The sequence below is a fragment of the Notothenia coriiceps genome, unplaced genomic scaffold, assembly GCF_000735185.1.
Source record: "Notothenia coriiceps isolate Sejong01 unplaced genomic scaffold, NC01 NC01_scaffold00031179, whole genome shotgun sequence".
NCBI lineage: Eukaryota > Metazoa > Chordata > Actinopteri > Perciformes > Nototheniidae > Notothenia > Notothenia coriiceps.
Genome location: NW_011363880.1, coordinates 40,458 through 51,000, shown reverse-complemented (window position 1 = coordinate 51,000; position 10,543 = coordinate 40,458). Strand labels below are relative to the sequence as shown.

The following is a 10,543-nucleotide window of genomic DNA, read 5'->3' as shown; positions in this document are numbered from 1 at the left end:
CATCCAGCACCCAGGTGGATCAGAACTCCACTCCTTATCAAATCCAGATCTGCATCATCTTCTTCATCCCATCAACATCACCACTAGTGTCCAGACCCAGGAGGGGGGGGGGAGCATAACATCACAAAGGGTTCTTACTACCAAACAATATTCAAATTCCCATTATCTCATGCATCAATACATGTTTATTAAAGCAACATAAGGCCCTCCTGATATAAGAATGGGTACTTTATAAGGTGCTGGATCAATCAGCGGAATGGGGAACAGGTAAGTGAGTGCGCGGACATGATCCGGTGATTGGAAAGGCAGGGAAGGGGTTACTGCAGGGTGGGGGCGAGTGTCAGGATCTGCAATTACAGGGAGTGTTAGCATGTTGCACAGAAAACAAGAAACTAAATTAACGTTTTCTTTCTGATTGGGTTACCATTTTAACGTGTGGATAAAGGAGCTAGTGTTCTTCGTATAATGATGATGGTGATAACTGGGTTAACATAGGGCTGCTGACAAAAAAAACAACTGAATTAAATATTTGTTTTACTTATAAGAGACAGTCTTAGCTAATGTGCCAAAACGCAGCTTGACTGAATTCATACCTTTACTTAGCAACACATTTCTCTATAACAATCTGCCCACAAATCTGAGTATTTCACAAAGCCTTTTTTTTTTATCACAGTGACTATAAAGGAATGGCAACAAATTACCATGTAGAATATTCAAACAGATCAAGAAGGAAAAAGCATGTTGCCATAGCAACCCTGCCGCCAGCTTAACAAATGTTGATTGTATTGTTTAGTGTCTGTTGTGTTTTCATCCTTTATAATTCATCAAATAAAATAAATCAATCGACTCGACTGTTTGTTAACATACCAATAATGTGTAAAGATGGAAGTGAAACATTTGAACTTGTGAAAGATGATCTCACATGAAAGCACAGAAATGATCAGGATTTAGGTTATAACAATGGTGGCACACTGATTTGACGTTTTAATAATGGTATCCACAATGCAACATTAGTACATCTAATGATGAGTATGTAAACAAATGGATAAAAATCAATAGTAGGAATCTATTTATTTTTGTATTTATTAAAGGGACGGTGGAGATGGTTGGTTGACAAATGGGCTGATAGGGTCGTCATATGAGATGTTAATATATTCGCGGTGAAAGTGTCGTGCTCTCCTCATTATAGCCTCCTAGTTTGACACAGGTGTTGGCGTGGCTGCCACTCACCCCATTTAATTATCCAAAGTGTGCACGGAAGAAACCCATTTTTCCTGAGAAAAAGTGAGGGGCTTTTGTGACTATTGGCCTGTTTTACATGTATAAGAATCATGCATGCATACGAGCAGTTTAAGTTAAGAAGATGCAAGGTTTATGCAGGAATCACAAGTTCTATAAACATGCTTTACTTTGAATCCCAAACACACTAAACCCACACTATCAATGTCTTTCTGGTTTTTTCCCATCTATTATTCATGCCATATTGTGTGCTCAGAGTGCGGAGACCTTATCCCCACAGCTGACTTTCAGTTTCCCGCTGTGACTCGAAATGAAATGTCTGTGGAACATCAAATGTGTATCATGTTTTCAGGTAACGTTGTGTTCACACTCACTCAGCTCTCCCGAAACACATTTCAATTTCCTCGTACACAAAATAGATGAATCTAAACATTACTATTTTCTTCAAAACAACCAATTTTCTACTGCATTTTGTCAACACATTGAGAAAATCCTCTTTCAAGCTGGGATCATTATAAAGTTTAAGCCTGATTGGCATCATGCCTAAATCTTTTCTGCAGTATAAGTCAAACATGACATGTGTTCCCTCATCATGTGAATAAAGAAACACATTCATGCATGTCAAAAAGGGCTTAATATAAGAAGATTGGGTGTGTGGGAATAAGATAAATTGAAAATTATATAAATGTAGGCACAAATAAAATCTAAATATCATATGATTGATGTCTCTTCTTGTAAACAAGATTTGTTTAACGGCTCTAAATGGAAAAAATAATTTCACTAAAATATTCCATAAAACCATACATGATAAAGCTAGACATTAAGAATATATGGCTCTGGCAATAATCTATAACGACAAGTTAGTGGCTCACTGAATTTGCCTTTATTTTGTAAAAAGAGCCTTGGCGGTCCCTTTTTGCTTTGATAAGATAAAAGCCTACAGATGATCCTTTAAAAAGCCGTAATAAGGGAGACTTACTGTATTTATAATAATAATAATAATAATATTAATAGATTTAATTTGTTAGCGCTTTTACAGGTTCTCAAAGACGCTTTACAGATAATGGATGGATGGATTTATGCAGGTGAAGTTGACATAACGTTCCCCTCTATCACCTGAGGGGAAAAGCCTGCACATTAAAACTGCAGAGAATGAACATTGATCACAAGGTCAACCAAAAGACCTGACGACCTAACTGAGCTCAACCAAATGGGCTTACATACCTTTTATTAATATTTTTACCCTACAATCATTCATCCATCCCAACCACTCATGAGTTGCCTACCCGAGGTTGTCTGCATCGGGATTCAAACTTATGTCTGCCTGGTCCCTCATCCTGGTGTCCTCCATCACTGGACCATCTCCGCAGCCGAGACACAACAAGAACCAGAGAGGGAAAGAAAGTCAGACTGAAGCTGCAGAAACGTGATAAAACATGCTAAGAAACAAATATAAAGTCTTGAAACTGAAACATGTTCAAAAAGAAACATGTTTACTTTGCTAACAATGTACAGTAAAAGCTTTTCACTCAGCAGACTTTCCTAGAAGGTTCAGATAGCTCAGTTGGTTGAAGGGTTTCATTGTTAAACCTTAGTGGAGATGTGTTAAAAGGTGCCTCTTACTTTGAAAAGCCAGTATTGAAAGACTAAAATAAAACCCTAGGACATTATTATATTATGTCGCCCAGTCTGTCAACCACATGGTCTCTGGTATGCATGCAGATGCCTGAAAACCCAATCAAAATAAATATATAAATCCAAAAATAACACATTGGAAACCTTAAATGAACCTTGAATGAAAACCTTTGACAGTTTGGTAATGGAACAAGCAAATCACAGCCAAGAAAACAAAAAATAAAACGAAAGCCCTGCAAAAAGGATAAATCATCATGTTGTAAACAAGCTTAAACAAGCCAGGGCCGGCGGAGGAAATTGTTAAATCAGAGGAACAAAAACTGCTCATTGTGGAGGCCCACATTCATAAACTGAGTGTGGCTGCATGAAGGCATCTGCTCAGAGCTATTAAAATTGGTTTTCTCCGGGAAAGACAAAAAAAGTATTAAGAGAAAAATTTGGCCACGCAAATGAAGTTTGACAGTCTCACATTCATTTGATTCACTCAGTCATTTTATGGCGCATAACAAGTGGGCACTTTTGTTACTATCCATAACATTGGACTATATGTGAATGAATGTGTGTTTCAGAAATGGTTTGCTCTCCATTTTGCAGAAATACTCACAAAAGGTTTTTCTATTTGTATGAATTGCAGCTTGTTTTTCTACAGAGCGGCAGTGACTCATCCTTAAGTACATTTCAGTGATGTCCTGTTGATCCGGACAAGAATAATTAAATCAGAGCTTCAATAAAATGCACTTTCTGTGGGGAAAAAAAGGATATTTGATTTCCATTTGAATGCCTCCCAGCTCATTATCCAATGCTGGCTGCAGTGTGTTTTTTGATAAGTATAAATAAACATATACACACTGCCTAAAAATGTTAAAATAACTGTTCCATCAAATCGTTAATTTGAGCAAGAAGGGGGCAAATGAGTGAGAGAAAAAGAAGATGCAAATAGTCTGCAGCAGGTGACCAGATTGTTTGTGCAGTGGAGTGAATGAAAGTCAGAGGTAGACCAATTGTGTGACACTACAGGTAGTTCAGTGGAGAGTGCACTTGATGAAGTGTGATGGGCCTTAATTCAAATCTCATCAGGCAGTTGGATGGGCGACCGTCTTCACACACTGTTTGACTTCCACTAGTTTTACAACCTGTTCAGATCCATTCAAGTGCATTGAGCGGAGGGCTGTGACAGTCTGTATTTAAAATGAAACTCTAAATATATCAGACATTGGTACCTTTACTATTCAGTGTTGTAAAAATACACATCTTATTTCATTATGGAAAAGTGTAAAGTAAAGAATAAAGAAACATGCGTTTTTCATAAATGGGAAATGAAAATGTAGAAAGACACTGCAAATAAAACAGATGTGTAAAGCACAGGTTACCTCACACCCAAACAAAAATAACTCTGCACACTGTTTGACTTTGATCTGTGTATAATAAGAATCCCTGGTCAAATTCAAATGTAGATAGAAATTGCAAGTAAAACAGATCTGAACATCATAGCCAACCTCACACCCAAACAAAAAGAGACTTAAAGTCAGTGCCGTCTTCGCAGTAGTTTAATCACTTTCTTAGAGTATTGAGCAGAGGCTGTGTTCAAAAGGAATCCCTAAATATATCTAGTAAGCCACTGGAAACAGAGGAATGTAGTACTTCACTTTTCAGCTTTGTACAAATATGCTTCTAATTTGGTTCTTTCAGTTGGGAAAATAAGTGAACAGTAAATCATAGAAAACCTGCATGTTATTCTTTCCTTAAATTACAATGTATATATACGCTGCAAGTAAAACAGATGTGTACATAATTGGTAACCTCACACCTGAGCAAAAATAACTTAAAGTGTAATGAAGTGAGTGTTGTGTTTGCACACTGTTTGACTTTATTTGTATCATCTAATTAAGTCCATGCAGGTGCATTGACTGACAATTTCTATTAAAAAATCATTGGCAACCTCACCCCAAGAAGAATATCTTAATATATCTAGTAAGCTACTGGGAACAGGATAAGTTATACTTTACCTTTCAGTGTTGCAAAAATATGCATCTAATTTCGTTCTTTCAGTAGGATAAGGAAATATAAATTAAAGCATTGGTGCATTTTCTTGTTCGTAATGGTAAATGAGAATGTAGATAGTAAACAGATGTGTCCATCACAGGTAACCTCACAGCCGAGCAAAAAGAGCTTAAAGTTGAATCAGGCCGGCGCAGTCTGCTGGTGCAGAACATCACACCTCTGTCTTTTACCCGACTGAGCAGAGGGAGGGAAATGAAATCAGCAGGCTGGGATGTGGGCTGTCTGTAATCAGGTTTCACCGCCCTTCCCTATCGACTGCTGGGTCAAGATCATAAGCATGCTGCTCTGTCTGCCCACCATCCTGCCTGTCTATTTCACTTGCCCTCTCTCTCAATTTCAGTTCCTCTGATTCCCTGTCCGGTGTGCTGCACTGCTGTTTCGCACTGAATGTAACAGTCGATGAATATAATAATCGGCTGGCATCAATCGGAGGCTGATTGAGATACAATTCAATGTATTAAAGCTCACATTTGATTATGAACAATGATAGATTAGCTTCACATTGCAATGTGATTGCATTGTGCTGTGAACAATGTCATTTGTTTTACAATTAAATATTGAATGTGGTGTTTGTAGCAAATGCGTTCCTGATGACCCCTCGGGTGTACATTTCAATTAGAGGGTCATGCACCCTGATGGAGGCCATTTCCTCATGCGTTTGACACCTCAAATAACACATTTGTATTGTAAGAGGCAGCCACCAGCATCAATTTGTGATAATATGGTGTTGTGTGTTTGCAGGAGGGATTGTATAATGCACAGGAGATGACATAGAGTCAGCATGTAATGAGCCTTGATTAAACTTAATAGCAGTATTGTGAGATTGGGAGCGCTCCATTTCACTGTGATGGAAGAGGCTGTCTCTTAAAGGTCCATTTGTGTCTTACCAAGGTCAGCATATTGTCTTTAATGAGAGTAATCTCATGGAGGTGCAGTAAATAATAGAACTACTGCCCATACTTCAATATACACCAAGTTTGATAGAGGATATTAGTGTGGGCACCAACAAATGACAGCACACGTCTGTGGGCAGCACCACATCAACTTTCTTCAAACTCATAGTCCATCTTGAAAATGTTGAAGAACCACAACAAAAAATGAATACTGGCAATAATAACCGGCAATAAATTACATTACATTACATTTAGCTGACGCTTTTATCCAAAGCGACGTACAATAAGTGCATTCGACCAGGAAGATACAACCTTGAAGAAAACAGAATCATATAAGTACATCAGGTTTCATAGAGCCAAACATTTCAAGTGCTACTCAACTGGCTTTAGATAAGCCAGTCCTTTATTAGTATATAAGTGCTTTGTTAGTAATTCAATCGCTCGAAGTGGAGTCTAAAGAGATGAGTTTTCAGTCTCCCCCGGAAGATGTGTAAGCTTTCTGCCGTCCTGATTTCAACGGGGAGCTCATTCCACCATTTTGGAGCCAGGATAGCAATCCCACGAGTTTTTGCTGATGGGAACTTGGGTCCTCCTCGCAGTGAGGGTGCAGCGAGCTGTTTGGCTGATGCAGAGCGGAGTGCACGTGCTGGGGTGTACGGTTTAACCATGTCCTAGATATAGGAAGGGCCAGATCCATTCGCAGCATGGTACGCAAGTACCAGTGTCTTGAAGTGGATTCTAGCAGTTACCGGAAGCCAGTGAAGGGGATGTCCCAATGAACTCTCCCAGCTCAGGCTGGGAACAGTTAATTGATGTCCCCAGGGTCCCGAAGTCAAGAACCAGGGGAGGAGAAGAGGGAACATGTGTATTGAGCGAGCCCAGACCAGTAATCGGGCGTACCAAAAAGTATTGGTGACGAGTGCGACTCCTGTGGGGTTAATTAAGACAGGAAAGGGGCGAGTCTCTGGGTCCAGCAGCGTGGCGTAGAGAAACGAACGGATCGTCTGTAGAGAGCCACCTACAGGACCGGAGTAGTTGAGTTCGAGGTTGAACTGTTCTGACTTGACGAAAAAGGAAGGCCCTTTTCTAACAGTGAGAACTGGATTGTTAGTTGTAGCCGTGGAGACAACAAAGGGGCTGAGTCTGACGTCTCTTAGACCCACACTAGGATCTATTGTTTGACAGGGAAGTGACGTTTGTAACGACGATGTTGGGCGATTCGACGTCTATGTGAGAAATCGTTGAGTCCTCCTATTGCAGGGGTTCGACTGGGTCTTTTGTCGTGTCCAAGACGCAGGGGTCCGGAGAACAGTAGAGGTGCGGACTGATGACCGTTGAGGAGGACCGGACCAGATGGACGTACACGGTAGGGCTGGGAAAGACGTCGATTAGGTCTTACGGTCGCCGAGCAAACCAGAAGTTGGAGGGATTTAAGAGGGTGTGTGGTGCGGCGTANAGGGTGGAAAAAGTATGTGAACCCTTGGATTTAATAACTGGTTGACCCTCTCTGATATGCAACTATAGGAAACGTTTGGTTGAGGTTATTGCTGCCAAAGGAGGGTCAACCAGTTATTAAATCCAAGGGTTCACATACTTTTTCCACCCTGCACTGTGAATGTTTACATGGTGTGTTCAATAAAAACATAAAAACATACAATTGTTTGTGTGGTTTTAGCTTAAGCAGACTGTGTTTGTCTATTGTTGTGACTTAGATGAAGATCAGAACACATTTTATGACCAATTTATGCAGAAATCCAGGAAGTTCCAAAGGGTTCACATGCTTTTTCTTGCAACTGTATATCAGTATATTTGAATGCATTACTGTGATCGTCTTTCATATTTAAAAAGCACTATTTCCATCAAACTACTTTTAAAAATATGCTCCATAAAGCAACTGTAGACGGCAGATTCATATATCATGGGATGGAAACGCCAAGGTTGGCGCTCTGACGCTGCCTCAATGCTTTTTTCATGCAGAAGTGGGCGTGACCAAATCTAAAATGGGTCGGAAAAACATAAGAAACTTGCTTCATCTCCCCACTAGCATTGAAAAAATAAAACACCAATTACATATAAAATCCCCCCATATAATAAAAATGACCTCAACAAAATAACTGTAGTTAGCTTTAAATATAAGAAATTAGGATATTGAATTTGTACATATCTGGAGTTTTAAATTTGCCCTAAGCAATATTTGTTATAACATAATTAGCTTACTGTTATCTGTAGGGTTTGACAGCAAACATTTATTTTCTGCCAATTGAGAAAGCAATCTGACCATCTTTTTATGGGTGTGAGGCTCCTCTGCTCAGGGTTAGCATTAACGGCGTCGTCAATTGTTAACTATTTAAATAAATGGGAGGTTTTATTATGGACATCAAACATTATACTATCACATAAATAAGACAATTGAGGCCAGAAACGTAGATCCAACTAGGCCAGCACTCTCTGTTATTGCATTGCTTGCATACATTCTGGTTAAAATCCTTTAAAAAGCATCTCCATTCCATCAGAAGTAGTGTTGTTTAATGACTAGAAGCACAAACAAATCAATACTGAGAGAGCAAAAAGGTTAAGAGTTCAGGCCAACGACTGCCGACAGAAAACTATTGTTGTGCAGGAAATGCAGAACCTCAAGGCGTAAATATACAACAACATAATTATAAATATATCTAGCACCAACAATGTAACCAAGGGCAATGTATCTGATCTTTTTTAGTCGATTTCACCTCATCATACACTGGGCTGATAGTGCAGAGCTTGCCTGTGTGCGTGTTCTTCTTCATAATAAACATGCATATTATCCCCTGATACTGTAGTTTGACCCTATTCCATAAAGAGTTGAAAGGTGAAAGCTATTGTGAATGGAAAGCAGCCATTATCACAAAGCAGAGGTTTGAGTGCAGCAGTCTACAAAGATCATTGGTCAAGGATAATCAACATTGCTATCATGTGCGTCTTTTGGGATCAGGAGATCAAGGTAAAAACATTTCCTGAAGCACTGGGCTCGCTTTTGAATATTCTTCTGAGGCAGGAGGATGATGGATCAACAGGCTGAGGGTAAAGAGCAAGGACAAAACCATCAGGTGCTGATTCTTCTCCTCACACTCGTCCATAGTCGAGCTTTGACGTGCATCAGGTTGTGTTTGTGTACGCCAACAAAAGCATCATAATGGAGGAAAGGTGAATGAGGCCGACAGGGGAGAAGAGAAAAGGTAGGAAGGACAAAACATACCATTCATAAATGAATTCTTGTAGATATTTTGAAGCTGAATTTGTTCAAAATGAATCGCAACAAACATTTCAAATGCTACTCAACTGGCTTTAGATAAGCCAGTCCTTTATTAGTATATACTGTAAGTGCTCTGTTAGCAGTTTCTTTGATAGTAATTCTATCGCTCGAAGTGGAGTCGAAAGAGATGAGTTTTCAGTGTCCCCCGGAAGATGTGTAAGCTTTCTGCTGTCCTGATTTCAATGGGGAGCTCATTCCACCATTTTGGAGCCAGGATAGCAAACCCTAGTGTTTTTGCTGATGGGAACTTGGGTCCCCCTCGCAGTGCGGGTGCAGCGAGCTGTTTGGCTGATGCAGAGCGGAGTGCACGCGTTGGGGTGTACCGTTTAACCATGTCCTGGATGTAGGAAGGGCCAGATCCATTCGCAGCATGGTACGCAAGTACCAGTGTCTTGAAGTGGATTCTAGCAGTTACTGGAAGCCAGTGAAGGGAGTGGAGGAGCGGTGTGGTGTGGGAAAACTTTGGAAGGTTGAAGACCAGACGAGCCGCTGCATTCTGGATGAGCTGCAGAGGTCGGATGGCACATGCAGGTAGACCAGCCAGGAGGGAGTTGCAGTAGTCTAGGCGTGAGATGACGAGAGCCTGGACCAGAACCTGCGCTGTTTTCTGGGTCAGCTGGGGACGTATCCTCCTGATGTTGTAAAGAGTGTATCTGCAGCAGCGGGTTGTAGCAGCAATGTTTGCAGTGAAGGACAGTTTGTTATCTAGGGTCACACCCCGATTCCTTGCAGTCTGAGTCGGGGAAACAACAGATGTGCCGATGTTGATTGTTTGGTCAAGAGTGGGACAATCTTTTCCCAAAAGGAAAAGCGGTTCAAATCTTGTCAAGGTTGAGCTTGAGGTGGTGAGCAGACATCCACTGAGAGATGTCAGCTAGACAAGCAGAGATGCGTGCGACGACCTGGGTCTCTGAGCAGGGAAAGGACAGAATTAATTGGGTGTCGTCAGCGTAGCAGTGGTATGAAAAAACCATGCGGGCTAATGACTGATTCGAGCGAGTTTGTGTACAAGGAGAAGAGGAGGGGACCGGGAACAGAGCCCTGAGGGACCCCTGTAGTTAATTGACAAGGGTCGGACTCGGACCCTCTCCAAGTTACCCTGTAGGTGCGGTCTTTGAGGTATGAGGTGAGGAGGGAAAGTGCAGAGCCTGAAACTCCAAGTTCTGGAGAGTGCGAAGGAGGATCTGATGTTCACCGTGTCGAATGCAGCAGACAGGTCCAGAAGATGATGACAGAGGAGAGGGAGGCTGCTTTAGCGTGTGCAGTTCTCAGAGACAGCAAGGAGAGCAGTTTCTGTTGAGTGACCTGCCTTGAAACCAGACTGGTGCGGATCCAGAAGGTTGTTCTGATGGAGATAACAGGAGAGTTGTTTAAAGACAGCGCGTTCAAGTGTTTTAGACAGGAACGGGAGGAGAGAGACAGG

The 10,543-nt window shown here is 41.0% G+C and overlaps 1 protein-coding gene across 1 annotated transcript in view; it reads left to right on the top strand.

The window, feature by feature from the left end:
• Positions 1-8,778: 8,778 nt before the first annotated feature.
• Positions 8,779-10,543, top strand: part of LOC104959865 (oxysterol-binding protein-related protein 11-like) — a gene marked incomplete at its 3' end in the record, with an annotated part of 35,546 nt that continues 33,781 nt past the window's right edge. The window contains exon 1 of the mRNA XM_010787779.1: positions 8,779-8,808. Coding sequence (XP_010786081.1) covers positions 8,779-8,808 — 30 coding nt within the window. The remainder of the gene's footprint in view (positions 8,809-10,543) is intronic.